Raw genomic sequence first — 15565 nt, 5'->3', positions numbered from 1 at the left:
GGACTGTCAGGGTGCTCTAGGGCAGTGTGGGGGGAGACTGTGGGACTGTCAGGGTGCTCCAGGGCAGTGTGGGGGGAGTCTGTGGGACTGACAGGGTGCTCCAGGGCAGTGTGGGGGGAGTCTGTGGGACTGTCAGGGTGCTCCAGGACAGTGTGGGGGGAGTCTGTGGGATTGACAGGGTGCTCCAGGGCAGTGTGTTGGGGACTGTGGGACTGTCAGGGTGCTCCAGGACAGTGTGGGGGGAGTCTGTGGGACTGTCAGGGTGCTCCAGGGCAGTGTGGGGGGAGACTGTGGGACTGTCAGGGTGCTCTAGGGCAGTGTGGGGGGAGACTGTGGGACTGTCAGGGTGCTCCAGGACAGTGTGGTGGGAGACTGTGGAACTGTCAGGGTGCTCCAGGACAGTGTGGTGGGAGACTGTGGGACTGTCAGGGTGCTCCAGGACAGTGTGGGGGGAGTCTGTGGGATTGACAGGGTGCTCCAGGGCAGTGTGTTGGGGACTGTGGGACTGTCAGGGTGCTCCAGGACAGTGTGGGGGGAGACTGTGGGACTGTCAGGGTGCTCCAGGACAGTGTGGGGGGAGACTGTGGGACTGTCAGGGTTGTCCAGGGCAGTGTGGTGGGAGACTGTGGGACTGTCAGGGTGCTCTAGGGCAGTGTGGTGGGAGACTGTGGGACTGTCTGGGTGCTCTAGGGCAGTGTGGGGGGAGACTGTGGGACTGTCAGGGTGCTCTAGGGCAGTGTGGGGGGAGACTGTGGGACTGTCAGGGTGCTCCAGGACAGTGTGGTGGGAGACTGTGGAACTGTCAGGGTGCTCCAGGACAGTGTGGTGGGAGACTGTGGGACTGTCAGGGTGCTCCAGGACAGTGTGGGGGGAGTCTGTGGGATTGACAGGGTGCTCCAGGGCAGTGTGTTGGGGACTGTGGGACTGTCAGGGTGCTCCAGGACAGTGTGGGGGGAGACTGTGGGACTGTCAGGGTGCTCCAGGACAGTGTGGGGGGAGACTGTGGGACTGTCAGGGTGCTCCAGGGCAGTGTGGGGGGAGTCTGTGGGACTGTCAGGGTGCTCCAGGGCAGTGTGGGGGGAGACTGTGGGACTGTCAGGGTGCTCCAGGACAGTGTGGGGGGAGACTGTGGGACTGTCAGGGTGCTCCAGGACAGTGTGGGGGGAGTCTGTGGGACTGTCAGGGTGCTCCAGGGCAGTGTGGGGGGAGACTGTGGGAATGTCAGGGTGCTCCAGGGCAGTGTGGGGGGAGACTGTGGGACTGTCAGGGTGCTCCAGGACAGTGTGGTGGGAGACTCTGGGACTGTCAGGGTGCTCCAGGGCAGTGTGGTGGGAGACTGTGGGACTGTCAGGGTGCTCTAGGGCAGTGTGGGGGGAGACTGTGGGACTGTCAGGGTGCTCCAGGACAGTGTGGGGGGAGACTGTGGGACTGTCAGGGTGCTCCAGGACAGTGTGGGGGGAGTCTGTGGAACTGTCAGGGTGCTCCAGGACAGTGTGGTGGGAGACTGTGGAACTGTCAGGGTGCTCCAGGGCAGTGTGGGGGGAGTCTGTGGGACTGTCAGGGTGCTCCAGGGCAGTGTGGGGGGAGACTGTGGGACTGTCAGGGTGCTCCAGGGCAGTGTGGGGGGAGACTGTGGGACTGTCAGGGTGCTCCAGGGCAGTGTGGGGGGAGACTGTGGGACTGTCAGGGTGCTCCAGGGCAGTGTGGTGGGAGACTGTGGGACTGTCAGGGTGCTCTAGGGCAGTGTGGGGGGAGTCTGTGGGACTGTCAGGGTGCTCTAGGGCAGTGTGGGGGGAGTCTGTGGGACTGTCAGGGTGCTCTAGGGCAGTGTGGGGGGAGACTGTGGGACTGACAGGGTGCTCCAGGGCAGTGTGGGGGGAGACTGTGGGACTGTCAGGGTGCTCCAGGACAGTGTGGTGGGAGACTGTGGGACTGTCAGGGTGCTCTAGGGCAGTGTGGGGGGAGTCTGTGGGACTGTCAGGGTGCTCCAGGACAGTGTGGTGGGAGACTGTGGGACTGTCAGGGTGCTCTAGGGCAGTGTGGGGGGAGACTGTGGGACTGACAGGGTGCTCCAGGGCAGTGTGGTGGGAGACTGTGGGACTGTCAGGGTGCTCCAGGACAGTGTGGGGGGAGTCTGTGGGACTGACAGGGTGCTCCAGGGCAGTGTGGTGGGAGACTGTGGGACTGTCAGGGTGCTCTAGGGCAGTGTGGGGGGAGACTGTGGGACTGTCAGGGTGCTCCAGGGCAGTGTGGGGGGAGACTGTGGGACTGTCAGGGTGCTCCAGGACAGTGTGGTGGGAGACTGTGGGACTGTCAGGGTGCTCTAGGGCAGTGTGGTGGGAGACTGTGGGACTGACAGGGTGCTCCAGGGCAGTGTGGGGGGAGACTGTGGGACTGTCAGGGTGCTCTAGGGCAGTGTGGGGGGAGACTGTGGGACTGTCAGGGTGCTCCAGGACAGTGTGGGGGGAGACTGTGGGACTGTCAGGGTGCTCTAGGGCAGTGTGGTGGGAGACTGTGGGACTGACAGGGTGCTCTAGGGCAGTGTGGGGGGAGACTGTGGGACTGTCAGGGTGCTCTAGGGCAGTGTGGGGGGAGACTGTGGGACTGTCAGGGTGCTCTAGGGCAGTGTGGGGGGAGACTGTGGGACTGTCAGGGTGCTCCAGGACAGTGTGGTGGGAGACTGTGGGACTGTCAGGGTGCTCTAGGGCAGTGTGGTGGGAGACTGTGGGACTGACAGGGTGCTCCAGGGCAGTGTGGGGGGAGACTGTGGGACTGTCAGGGTGCTCCAGGACAGTGTGGTGGGAGACTGTGGGACTGACAGGGTGCTCCAGGACAGTGTGGGGGGAGACTGTGGGACTGTCAGGGTGCTCCAGGACAGTGTGGGGGGAGACTGTGGGACTGTCAGGGTGCTCCAGGACAGTGTGGGGGGAGACTGTGGGACTGTCAGGGTGCTCCAGGACAGTGTGGGGGGAGACTGTGGGACTGTCAGGGTGCTCTAGGGCAGTGTGGTGGGAGACTGTGGGACTGACAGGGTGCTCCAGGGCAGTGTGGTGGGAGACTGTGGGACTGTTAGGGTGCTCTAGGGCAGTGTGGGGGGAGACTGTGGGACTGTCAGGGTGCTCTAGGGCAGTGTGGGGGGAGAATGTGGGACTGTCAGGGTGCTCCAGGACAGTGTGGTGGGAGACTGTGGGACTGTCAGGGTGCTCTAGGGCAGTGTGGTGGGAGTCTGTGGGACTGTCAGGGTGCTCCAGGGCAGTGTGGGGGGAGACTGTGGGACTGTCAGGGTGCTCTAGGGCAGTGTGGGGGGAGACTGTGGGACTGTCAGGGTGCTCCAGGACAGTGTGGTGGGAGACTGTGGGACTGTCAGGGTGCTCTAGGGCAGTGTGGTGGGTGACTGTGGGACTGTCAGGGTGCTCCAGGACAGTGTGGGGGGAGTCTGTGGGACTGTCAGGGTGCTCTAGGGCAGTGTGGTGGGAGACTGTGGGACTGTCAGGGTGCTCTAGGGCAGTGTGGTGGGAGACTGTGGGACTGTCAGGGTGCTCTAGGGCAGTGTGGTGGGAGACTGTGGGACTGTCAGGGTGCTCTAGGGCAGTGTGGTGGGAGACTGTGGGACTGTCAGGGTGCTCCAGGACAGTGTGGGGGGAGTCTGTGGGACTGTCAGGGTGCTCCAGGACAGTGTGGTGGGAGACTGTGGGACTGTCAGGGTTGTCCAGGGCAGTGTGGAGGTAGACTGTGGGACTGTCAGGGTGCTCTAGGGCAGTGTGGGGGGAGACTGTGGGACTGTCAGGGTGCTCCAGGACAGTGTGGGGGGAGTCTGTGGGACTGTCAGGGTGCTCCAGGGCAGTGTGGGGGGAGACTGTGGGACTCTCAGGGTGCTCCAGGACAGTGTGGGGGGAGTCTGTGGGACTGTCAGGGTGCTCCAGGGCAGTGTGGTGGGAGTCTGTGGGACTGTCAGGGTGCTCCAGGACAGTGTGGGGGGAGTCTGTGGGACTGACAGGGTGCTCCAGGGCAGTGTGGTGGGAGACTGTGGGACTGTCAGGGTGCTCTAGGGCAGTGTGGGGGGAGACTGTGGGACTGACAGGGTGCTCCAGGGCAGTGTGGGGGGAGACTGTGGGACTGTCAGGGTGCTCCAGGACAGTGTGGTGGGAGACTGTGGGACTGTCAGGGTGCTCTAGGGCAGTGTGGGGGGAGTCTGTGGGACTGTCAGGGTGCTCCAGGACAGTGTGGTGGGAGACTGTGGGACTGTCAGGGTGCTCTAGGGCAGTGTGGGGGGAGACTGTGGGACTGTCAGGGTGCTCCAGGGCAGTGTGGGGGGAGACTGTGGGACTGTCAGGGTGCTCTAGGGCAGTGTGGGGGGAGTCTGTGGGACTGTCAGGGTGCTCTAGGGCAGTGTGGTGGGAGACTGTGGGACTGTCAGGGTGCTCCAGGGCAGTGTGGGGGGAGACTGTGGGACTGTCAGGGTGCTCCAGGGCAGTGTGGGGGGAGACTGTGGGACTGTCAGGGTGCTCCAGGGCAGTGTGGGGGGAGACTGTGGGACTGTCAGGGTGCTCCAGGGCAGTGTGGGGGGAGACTGTGGGACTGTCAGGGTGCTCCAGGGCAGTGTGGTGGGAGACTGTGGGACTGTCAGGGTGCTCTAGGGCAGTGTGGTGGGAGACTGTGGGACTGTCAGGGTGCTCCAGGACAGTGTGGGGGGAGTCTGTGGGACTGTCAGGGTGCTCCAGGACAGTGTGGGGGGAGTCTGTGGGACTGTCAGGGTGCTCCAGGACAGTGTGGGGGGAGACTGTGGGACTGTCAGGGTGCTCCAGGACAGTGTGGTGGGAGACTGTGGGACTGTCAGGGTGCTCTAGGGCAGTGTGGGGGGAGACTGTGGAACTGTCAGGGTGCTCTAGGGCAGTGTGGAGGGAGACTGTGGGACTGTCAGGGTGCTCCAGGGCAGTGTGGGGGGAGACTGTGGGACTGACAGGGTGCTCCAGGGCAGTGTGGGGGGAGACTGTGGGACTGTCAGGGTGCTCCAGGGCAGTGTGGAGGGAGACTGTGGGACTGTCAGGGTGCTCTAGGGCAGTGTGGGGGGAGACTGTGGGACTGACAGGGTGCTCCAGGGCAGTGTGGGGGGAGACTGTGGGACTGTCAGGGTGCTCCAGGGCAGTGTGGGGGGAGACTGTGGGACTGTCAGGGTTGTCCTGGGCAGTGTGGTGGGAGACTGTGGGACTGTCAGGGTGCTCCAGGGCAGTGTGGGGGGAGACTGTGGGACTCTCAGGGTGCTCCAGGGCAGTGTGGTGGGAGTCTGTGGGACTGTCAGGGTGCTCCAGGACAGTGTGGTGGGAGACTGTGGGACTGTCAGGGTGCTCTAGGGCAGTGTGGGGGGAGTCTGTGGGACTGTCAGGGTGCTCCAGGACAGTGTGGTGGGAGACTGTGGGACTGTCAGGGTGCTCCAGGACAGTGTGGGGGGAGTCTGTGGGACTGACAGGGTGCTCCTGGACAGTGTGGGGGGAGTCTGTGGGACTGACAGGGTGCTCCAGGGCAGTGTGGTGGGAGACTGTGGGACTGACAGGGTGCTCCAGGGCAGTGTGGGGGGAGACTGTGGGACTGTCAGGGTGCTCTAGGGCAGTGTGGGGGGAGTCTGTGGGACTGTCAGGGTGCTCCAGGGCAGTGTGGGGGGAGACTGTGGGACTGTCAGGGTGCTCCAGGGCAGTGTGGTGGGAGACTGTGGGACTGTCAGGGTGCTCTAGGGCAGTGTGGGGGGAGACTGTGGGACTGTCAGGGTGCTCCAGGGCAGTGTGGGGGGAGTCTGTGGGACTGACAGGGTGCTCCAGGGCAGTGTGGGGGGAGTCTGTGGGACTGTCAGGGTGCTCCAGGACAGTGTGGGGGGAGTCTGTGGGATTGACAGGGTGCTCCAGGGCAGTGTGTTGGGGACTGTGGGACTGTCAGGGTGCTCCAGGACAGTGTGGGGGGAGTCTGTGGGACTGTCAGGGTGCTCCAGGGCAGTGTGGGGGGAGACTGTGGGACTGTCAGGGTGCTCTAGGGCAGTGTGGGGGGAGACTGTGGGACTGTCAGGGTGCTCCAGGACAGTGTGGTGGGAGACTGTGGAACTGTCAGGGTGCTCCAGGACAGTGTGGTGGGAGACTGTGGGACTGTCAGGGTGCTCCAGGACAGTGTGGGGGGAGTCTGTGGGATTGACAGGGTGCTCCAGGGCAGTGTGTTGGGGACTGTGGGACTGTCAGGGTGCTCCAGGACAGTGTGGGGGGAGACTGTGGGACTGTCAGGGTGCTCCAGGACAGTGTGGGGGGAGACTGTGGGACTGTCAGGGTTGTCCAGGGCAGTGTCGTGGGAGACTGTGGGACTGTCAGGGTGCTCTAGGGCAGTGTGGTGGGAGACTGTGGGACTGTCTGGGTGCTCTAGGGCAGTGTGGGGGGAGACTGTGGGACTGTCAGGGTGCTCTAGGGCAGTGTGGGGGGAGACTGTGGGACTGTCAGGGTGCTCCAGGACAGTGTGGTGGGAGACTGTGGAACTGTCAGGGTGCTCCAGGACAGTGTGGTGGGAGACTGTGGGACTGTCAGGGTGCTCCAGGACAGTGTGGGGGGAGTCTGTGGGATTGACAGGGTGCTCCAGGGCAGTGTGTTGGGGACTGTGGGACTGTCAGGGTGCTCCAGGACAGTGTGGGGGGAGACTGTGGGACTGTCAGGGTGCTCCAGGACAGTGTGGGGGGAGACTGTGGGACTGTCAGGGTGCTCCAGGACAGTGTGGGGGGAGACTGTGGGACTGTCAGGGTGCTCCAGGACAGTGTGGTGGGAGACTGTGGAACTGACAGGGTGCTCCAGGACAGTGTGGTGGGAGACTGTGGAACTGACAGGGTGGAGTCTGTGTAGTCAGCACTTCCTGAAGAGGAGAGATTGAAGGCTGGGGCTGCAGTTCAGTGGTCGAGTGCTTGCCTAGCATGTGTGAAGCACTGGGTTTGGTTCTTAGCACCACATATAAATAAAAATCAATGTCCGTAGACAATTTTTTACAAAAGTTATCAAAAAAAAAAAGTAAATAAGTAAAAAGTGGATGATTGCAGGCTAGCGGCAAATCTTAGTGTTGCCCACATGTGCCAGCCTCCCAGTTCAATCCCAAAAGAAAAAAAGAGGGAAAGATGTATTTTGGTTCCGAGTTTTGAAGCCTGCAGTCAGTCCATGGTGGCTTGGCCCCACTGTTCTGAGCCTGTGCAGCACTTCATGGCAGGGAGCTGTGGTGAAGCAAAACTCCTCTGTCTGATGACGGATGGAGAGTTGACAGAGCAATGGATTGGGGGTTCTTCTCTCCCCTTTGAGGGTCCACCCCCAGTAACTGGAAGACCTCCCCATAGGCCCCCACCTTGTAGTTTCCGTCACCTTCTAGCAGTGCTACAGGCTGGGTTCAAACCTTCAGTACATGGGCCCAGGGGAACACTCCAGACCCACTGTAGAGCAGATGAGTACATAAGTGCACCAGAGGGGCTGCTAGAAGTAACCGCCAGATGGCAGAGCCGAGCAGTCCACAGCAGGTCTCGCTGCAGACTGAGACCTGGCTGCTAAAAGCCAGGCTACGCCCAAGTCTGAAGGCCTTAGGACACCAGGGCCTCAGACAGGGCCTGCCTTCTATCTGTGCTCCTTCTGGGTCATGGCTGGTTGGGTCTTCACCATTCAGTCCTCCACTGGCCCCCCAGTCTCCTGGAAACACCCTCACAGACATGCCCACAGACAATGCTTTCCCAGCTCTCTAGGTGTTCCTTAACCAGTCAGGTGCCACTGAAATGAGCCACCACAGTCCCTGGCTGCATTTTCTGTCCAGAGTGGCAGATCGTGCCCCATGTGGCCTGGCCAGGCTGCAGCTGTTGCTCCTGACTGTGCACCGTTGCATGTGAGGGACATTACCTGGAGCTTGTTCTGGGCCTCTGCCTGGTGGTTTCCTCTCCTGAGGCAGGTTGGCTCCCACCTCTGCTCCAGATGCTGGAGTGGGTGGTTCTTGCTCCTCACCTCTAGGTTCACGGTTATTTTGTGCATTGCCAGAATAGGGGTAACATTTAGGGTTCCTAAAATTGCTATTTTAATCGTTATAAAGAAAAACTATTTCCATTAGCAACCAACTGCATATTTAGGTACCCTGGAAGCTGGATGTTCTCCTGTGTTCGTCTCTGTGGGAGGGCTTCCTGGCAGGAAGAGTGCTGCCGCCCTAACTGGCCCTCCCATCTCTCCAGCCTTCTACACCAGCAGGTATGGCTACAAGATGTGTCTTCGAGTCTACCTGAACGGTGATGGCACCGGGAGAGGAACACATCTGTCTCTCTTCTTTGTGGTGATGAAAGGCCCCAATGATGCCCTCCTGCGGTGGCCCTTCAACCAGAAGGTGTGAGAGACCATCCCCTTGTCTGGGGGAGTGCCTGGGAGCCCCTGGGGTGCAACTTCCAAGAGGCAAGGTTGTCTGGGACAGGAAGGTGTGAGAGACCATCCCTTTGCCTGCGGGAGTTCCTGGGAGTCCTCCAGGGTGCAGCAGGTGCATGAGGCTTTGGTAGTTTCTAGTCTGTTCCGTGGTTACTGAGTGCTGGTTAAGATATGGGCAACTGGCTTCATGATCCACCACTAGGGTTGAAGGTCCATCTGGGAGCGTGTGCTCCAGAGGAAGGTGGCAGCCACAGGGCTGTCTGGGGGTATGATTGAGTATTTGAAACCAGGTCCATATTGGTTGAGGATTTGAAGCTTGAGACCAGGTCGGAATGAGGATGACCCTTCCCTCCACCATCCTTCCAGCAGCCAGCAGAGGGGGCAGCTGGGAGGGGGAGTGGCAGGAGGCCCAGTGCCGATGAGCAGTCTGCACCCAGGGGGTCTGGGGTTCTCTCCAGAAGTGCCTTCCTCCAGGTGGGCAGTGTGCTGCTTCTCTGTCAGTGCTGTTCAGAGGCAGCACAGGGAGCAGCCCCTTTGACCCGAGGTTCCAGTTATCAATACACACAAGTGCCAACATGAGCACATTCTTAAGCAAGACGCGGAGCACATTGTGGCCAGGGTGCCCAAGTGCTCTATTCTGGGAGTGTATAGCCACTTCAGGTCTCTTGGGAGCCAGAGCACAGGAGGTCTTGGGTGACTCATGGGTACCTGTCTCCCTCCCTGGGCTGCCTCCCGTCAGGTGACGTTGATGCTGCTGGACCAGAACAACCGGGAGCACGTGATCGATGCCTTCAGGCCCGACATAACCTCATCCTCCTTCCAGAGGCCAGTCAGCGACATGAACATTGCCAGTGGTTGCCCCCTCTTCTGCCCTGTGTCCAAGATGGAGGCCAAGAATTCCTACGTGCGAGATGATGCCATCTTCATCAAGGCCATTGTGGACCTGACTGGGCTGTAGCCACCCCTCGGCAGGTGCAGGAGCTCAGTGAGGAGCTGACACGCTGGTCAAGAGCCCTGCTGTGCAGGGCAGGCAGTCTGGGTGTAGGTGCTGGGGAGGCCTCAGCCTGCAGCCATGCTCACTGTCACATGAGGAAGGAGCTGTTGGCCAGTCCTCAGCTGGCAGAGACTGGAGAGACCCTGGATGGCTCACCCCAGGTCCCTGGTGGGATTGGCCAGAGCTCTTCTGATTCCCATCAGAACTTCCCTCACTGTTTTCTGTGCAGTGTGGGGAGAGTTCCTGGGTGGGGTGCTCAGAGGGGAGCTGAAGCTCTGAAGAGCTGTCTGAGCCGCAGGAGTGTGGTGGGTGGCCTGGTGCCTTTGGTGTAGTCATCAGAAAGGAGGCGTGGTCTGCGCTGGGAGAAGGGCCTCTGTCTGCAGAGTGTGGCCCGGAAGAGAAAGGGTGCTCAGAACCCAGGTGCTCTTAGGACAGGAGCCCGTCTGTGCTGGCCAGGCTGAGAAGCGGTGTGTAGCCCTGCCCCGTGTTGGCTACACCATCAGGCTGAGGAGAAATCACTATTAAACTGTTCCGACCTCTGTGGTGAGTTGTGTCCATCTGGCTTCAGATTGCCTGTGGCTTCCGCCTGGGCAGTGGTGACCCTCTGGAGCCTTCTTCTTTTCCCATGGGCCTTTTCTAACAAGTGGGGCGGCCTTCCCTGCTGCCAGCTCCCCAGAGGTTCCCGTGAGGCAAGGGCCCATGTGACCACCCCATCCTGGGCCTGGCTGTGGTAGGGCAAAGGAGTAGACCCTTGGCCTCCCTGCATGCAGGGAGCCACTCAAGGATCCTGGCCTGGCTTGTTCCCAGGACTGTGTGGGTGGGGCGTGGGTGTGGGTTGCTCCTTAGTCCCAGGCTGTGCCACCAGGCTCGCTGGTGTGTTGACCGCTGGGAGGAAGTGTGACCTCCTCCACCCTCCCACTGGGTGTTTTGAGATGTCACTGGGTAGAAAGGCACCGAGCAAGTGAGGGTGGCACCAGGACTGCTTGGGGTGTGCTGTCATGTACATGCTTGTCACTGATTGTCTCTCATTCTGCCTGGGTTTCTGAGCTCTATCTGTGTTTCTGAGAGTGTTATGTTTTACAGTGTATAGAAAGTGCCCTGAGATGTGGGCAGGTGGCTGGCTTTTTCACTCACCTGTCAGAGGCCCCTCGTGTGGTGGCTTGCTGGGCACGTCCCGCTGCTGTGTGGTGTGTAGCTGGAGGACACAACTTGGTCCTTTGTCCTGAGACCATGTCTTTGAATATTGATGACTGTAAGCATCAGCACAGACCTGGCCACCTTCTGTGGACCTTGAGAGTTGGGCCACGGGGTCTCCCCTTCTTAGCTGCTGCTGACCTGCTCTGGGACACCTTTGTCCCTGCAGTGTTTCATGTTGTCAGACTTTACCGTGTGTGGACAGCCCATCCTAATGCACATTTCCTGACACAGTAGGGTCAGGCCTCCCTCCCTATTAGGTTCATTGTTCATTTGGGATTCCCCTACAGCAATTGTTAGTTTGTGTCTGTGTCCACTGTTCTATTGGGATGTTGACCTGGTTTCCTCCTCCTCTCCCTGGATACTAGTCCTTGGTTTGAAATGTTTGTGTGAAACTGAAAATTTTAGATAGGCTCAGTTGAATATTGGTTTTAAAGTCTTGTTTTGTGTCTTGGTACCTGGGATTTACCCAGGAGTGCTTTATTCCGAGGTACATCCCTAGACCTTTTTACTTTTTGAGAAAAGGCCTTGCTAAGTTGCTGAGACTGGCCTCAGGCTTGCAGTCCTCCTGTCAGCCTCCTGAGTTACTGAATCACAGGCAAAGTTTTGTTTTAATATAGTGGGTTTCTATGTTTGGGGATTTGTTGATCTGTAATGTATATTCTTTTGTATTATTATTTTTTTTAAGTGTTGATAGACCTTTATTTTTTTTTAAATTTATATGAGGTACTTGCAAATTGAACCCAGTGCCTCACACATACCAGGCAAGTGCGCTACCGCTGATCCCCAGCCCAAGCCCCAATATATATTCTTAGAATGAATTCAGGTTAAAGCTGAGGGATCATTGATATCATTTTCTTTCCCTTCAAAGAAAAATGAAGCTGGGTGTGGTGGTGCAAATCTATTAATCCCAGCTACTTGGGATGCTAAGGAGGATACAGGTTCAAGGCCAGTCTGGGCAACTTACTGAGACCCTGTCTCAAGATAAAATTGGAAAAATCCGAAAGGCTGGTGATACACCTTAGCATGCACAAGGCCCTGGGTTTCTTCCCCAGCACTGCCAGAAGAGAGGGGGAGGAGGAAATAGATGGGTACAGCTTAATGGCAGAGCATGTGCCCGCCCGCACCAGGCCCTGGGTTTCATCCCTGGCATGCATGAGCACACACACAAAAGAAGAAGGTAAAAAAGAAATGGAACTACAGAGTGAGAGGAGTGGGGACAAAGTTGGGAAGAAGGCCACAGCAAAGAGTCCTAATCTCATTTGGAAGTGGAAAGTGGGTCAGGGAGTGGAAACCGAGCAGAAGCGGGTGGAGGTGGTGGACTGCCAACCTGTTGGGTCCCTGGGGTGGGGAAGGGGCAGTGAGTGGAAGGGGATCGCTTGCAGGTGCCTCTTTGCTGTCCTGGGGGCAGGTGTCCCCTCAACCTCACCCTGCAGGGGTGACAGGTGTCCCCTCAACCTCACCCTGCAGGGGTGACAGGTCTGGAGGACCTAGAGGAAAGCCAAGGACGGTCCCCACCCCAGTGCAGAGAGGGGCTGCAGCTGAAGAGGGGAGAAGAGGAGGGGATCCTCCAGGGAGACCTATGAGCTGGATTGGCCTGCTGTGCTTGCCCTCCAGGGAGGCGAGGGCCCTGCTCATGTCCTGGTCACCAGTGTTCACATCACTAATTTTAGGAACCTGACAGCAGCCACTCCATCCTGTCCCTCAGACTAATGGCCTCAGATCTGCCTCACCCTGTGGATCGGCCTGTGGTGATGTGTGTCTGGCTTCTGGCACCCAGCGTGGTGTCAGAGTTCCACTTTGTTACATTTGGATTGTGGGGACCTGTTTGTGTCTCCACTCGGTTGATGGACATTTGGGTGGTTTCCACTTACTAGTCACCCTGAAAATGCTGTCTCTGAACATTCGCTGTTGCCCATGGACGTGTTTTCATTTCTCTCAACTCTCCCTACCTGGGGGTAGAGCCTCTGGGCTGTGTTCAGCTTTTTTATTTTATTTTTTTTCCCAGTGCTCGGGGGTGAACCCAGGGTCTCCCGCAGATGCTGGGCAAACTCCACCTCTGAGCCACACCCAGCCAGGTTTGGCGCCCTTGGTGCTCAGCTGCATCATCTCTTCCCATCAGTGAGCGCGTCTCAGTTTGTGCTGTCCTCTGGTCGTCCTCTGCACTCGTGTCAGCTGGGACTTCAGTCCCGTCACGTCTCTCCAGCACACTGACTCTGAAGCATGCAACAGCAGTGCCAGTTTCAGCGTGTCTCCTTGCTCGCGGTGTTTCTTGTGTCTCTGTCTTGCTTGTCTTGAGAAAGAACACTGGCATTCTTTCTCCAGGGGCCTCAGACTTCCTGTGCCTGGGCTCTCTGCAAGCCATCCGCCATCTGAACCTCGAGGGCGGCATTGCAGCTGTCCCCCTGCACCACCCCGTCTCACCCTTTCTTGGTACAGGTTATTTGGCTTAGCTTTCTGGGTGGGTGATTTTTCCTCAGCACTTTGAGGCCACAGTCCTGTTACCTGAATCTGTTGCTTCAACATCTGCTGCTTGCCTGCTGTGCTTTGTACAGGTAAAATGAGTTTTCTCCCTAGTGCTTTTTTAAATTTCACATAGTAGAACTGTTTTTTCCCCTTTTGGTGCAGTTCTGGAATTTAACCCCTGTAGGCAGCATGCAGGTGGCTCTGTCTTCCCAGGCCCCTGCCCTTCCCAGGCGCACCCAGCAGCCACTCCCTGTCCTCCCTGGCTGGTGTGTGTGAGTGGGGCCATGCAGCCTGTGGTGTACTGGTGCACACGGCATTGTGCCTCTTGAGAGTCAGGGTGCCACTGCCCCACTCTGCGGCAGAGTCCAGTGCACAGATGACCATGGGGAGTCTGTTCACCCCTGGAAGCATGTTTGTATGTTTTTTTTTTGTTTGTTTTTGTTGTTGTTTCAGTTGTAGATGGACACAATACCTTTATTTTATTTGTTTATTTATTTTCACGTGGTGCTGAGGATCAAACCCAGTGCCTCACATGTGCGAGGCAAGCGCTCTACTGCTGAGCCACTACCCCAGCCCCTGTATGTTTTTGTTGTTTGTTCAGTTTTGTTTCGTTTTTGCAGTCATGAATAGAGCTGCTGTAACATTGTGTATGATGAGCAGGTCTCATTTCTCTAAGGCAGAGCCTGAGAGTGGGTGGCCTGGTCACACAGTGAATCATCTCACATATCTATTTGCTTTTAGAGACATGTTCTCACGGTGCTGCCCAGGCTGGTCTCCAGTGCTTGAGCTCAAGTGGTCCTCCTGCCTCAGCCTCTCAGCAGCTGGGGCTGGAGGAATACATCACCGCGCCTGCTTGGTGAGCCTATTGTCAGACTCCTTCTAGAAGAACGCTCCTGAGTGGAGCACCACCATGCTGTGGCTCTGCGGTCCAGGCACTCAGCAGCACTGGGTAGGGTCAGTACTTGGTTGTCCTCATGATGCGTGTGCAGGGCTGACTCACTGAAGTGTCCATTTGCTCCCTGCATTTCCTGGCTGGCATTTGGCACAGGGTTGGACTTGCGAAGGCTCCTCTTCCACTGAGTGTGGTGGTGTAGGCTTTTGTTGGGCACTTACCAGGTTGAACAGCTTCCTTCTTCTTTGTAGCTTGCCAGGAGTTGTTTGTGTGTGTGCTGGGGATTGAACCCAGGGGTGCTCTATTACTGAGCTGCTCCCCAGCCCTTTTCATTTTTTATTTTGACACAGGGTCTGCTAAGTTTCTGAGGCTGGCCGGGAACTTGCATCCCTCCTGCCTCACCCTCCCAAGTTGTTGGGGTCACAGGCGCCACCACTCCTGGCTGGAATTTTTTTTTTTTTTTAATTGTGTGCTGTTTTGTTCAGCCCTTATTCTCATGGGAGGGGCTCCATGTGGCCTTTCTTGGTGAGCGCATTGTGAATTCACGCACTGTGGCCATCTGCTGTGCCGGACCAGCCTTGCCTTCCTGGAGTAACCCGTGTGGTGGTGCCTCACCTTTACCTGCTGCTGGGTTTGATTTGATGTTTTGTTGACTCTTGGCATCTGTGTGTGTGAGGTATACTCGTCTGTGGTTCTCTTTTTGTATGGTTGTCCCTTATCCATGATTTCACTTTCCCTGATATGTTACCTTTGTTCAGCTGTAGTCCATGATGTTAAGTGGAAAATTCCAGAAATAAGCAATGCATAAGTTTCAGGTTGTGTGCCAATCTGAGGAGCATGTTGAAATCTCACCATCCTTGTACCATTCTTCTTCTGTGGTGTCCAGATGTGAACCACCCCTGCATCCAGCATGTACATGCATATGCCCCACCTACCCACAGGCACTGGCAGTACCAGTGCTGTTTGCTTGTAGCCTTGTTCCTTAGCACTGACCCAAGGTGCAAGAGAATTCTGCTGGAGGTCAGAAATGCCCAAGAGAAGCCATTAAGTGAAAAGTGAAATACAGTGAGGTTGAGAGAGAGACCACGTTCACATCACTTTCATTATGGTACATTTTTATGGTTTTTTTATTATGCCATTGGTTAGTCTCTGATTGTGCCTAATTTCTAAATTGAGCATTGCCACAGGTGTGCGTGTGTAGGAAAATACCTAGTATATCTAGAATCTGATGCCGTCCACGGTTTGTGGCATCCCCTGGGGGCATTGGATCCCATCTCCCATGGGTTAGGTAGGGGACTCTGTGTTGTGTTTGTCTGGTTTTGGTGTTAAGTTTCTATAGTAAAAAAATTGACAGCAGGAGGGCTGGGATTGTGGCTCAGCGGTAGAGCGCTCATCTAGCATATGCGAGGTCCGGGGTTCGATCCTCAGCACCACATAAAAATAAATAAACAAAATAAAGGTATTGTGTCCAACTATTTCTAAAATATATATAAACAACCTCACTCCTGCTATCAATTTTAAGGAAAAAAGAAAGAAAATTGATAGCAGGTATTTTTTTAAGGAAAAAAGAAAGAAAATTGATAGCAGGAGTGAGGTTGTTAGTACAACAAATACCCCAAA

The 15565-nt window shown here is 57.2% G+C and overlaps 1 protein-coding gene across 4 annotated transcripts in view; it reads left to right on the top strand.

The window, feature by feature from the left end:
- TRAF2 (TNF receptor associated factor 2) overlaps nt 1-14742 on the top strand; it is an 80985-nt gene extending 66243 nt beyond the window's left edge. For all 4 annotated transcript variants that reach the window (XM_081282566.1, XM_081282563.1, XM_081282565.1 and 1 more), the window contains exons 10-12: nt 8216-8364; nt 9139-12032; nt 12067-14742. In XM_081282566.1, coding sequence (XP_081138692.1) covers nt 8216-8364; nt 9139-9357 — 368 coding nt within the window. In that variant the 3' untranslated portion in view covers nt 9358-12032; nt 12067-14742. The remainder of the gene's footprint in view (nt 1-8215; nt 8365-9138; nt 12033-12066) is intronic.
- The last annotated feature ends 823 nt before the right edge of the window (nt 14743-15565 follow it).

The sequence above is a fragment of the Spermophilus citellus genome (assembly GCF_964194105.1).
Source record: "Spermophilus citellus genome assembly, chromosome: 2".
NCBI classification, from domain to species: Eukaryota; Metazoa; Chordata; class Mammalia; order Rodentia; family Sciuridae; genus Spermophilus; species Spermophilus citellus.
This window is presented reverse-complemented; position numbering and strand designations above follow the sequence as displayed.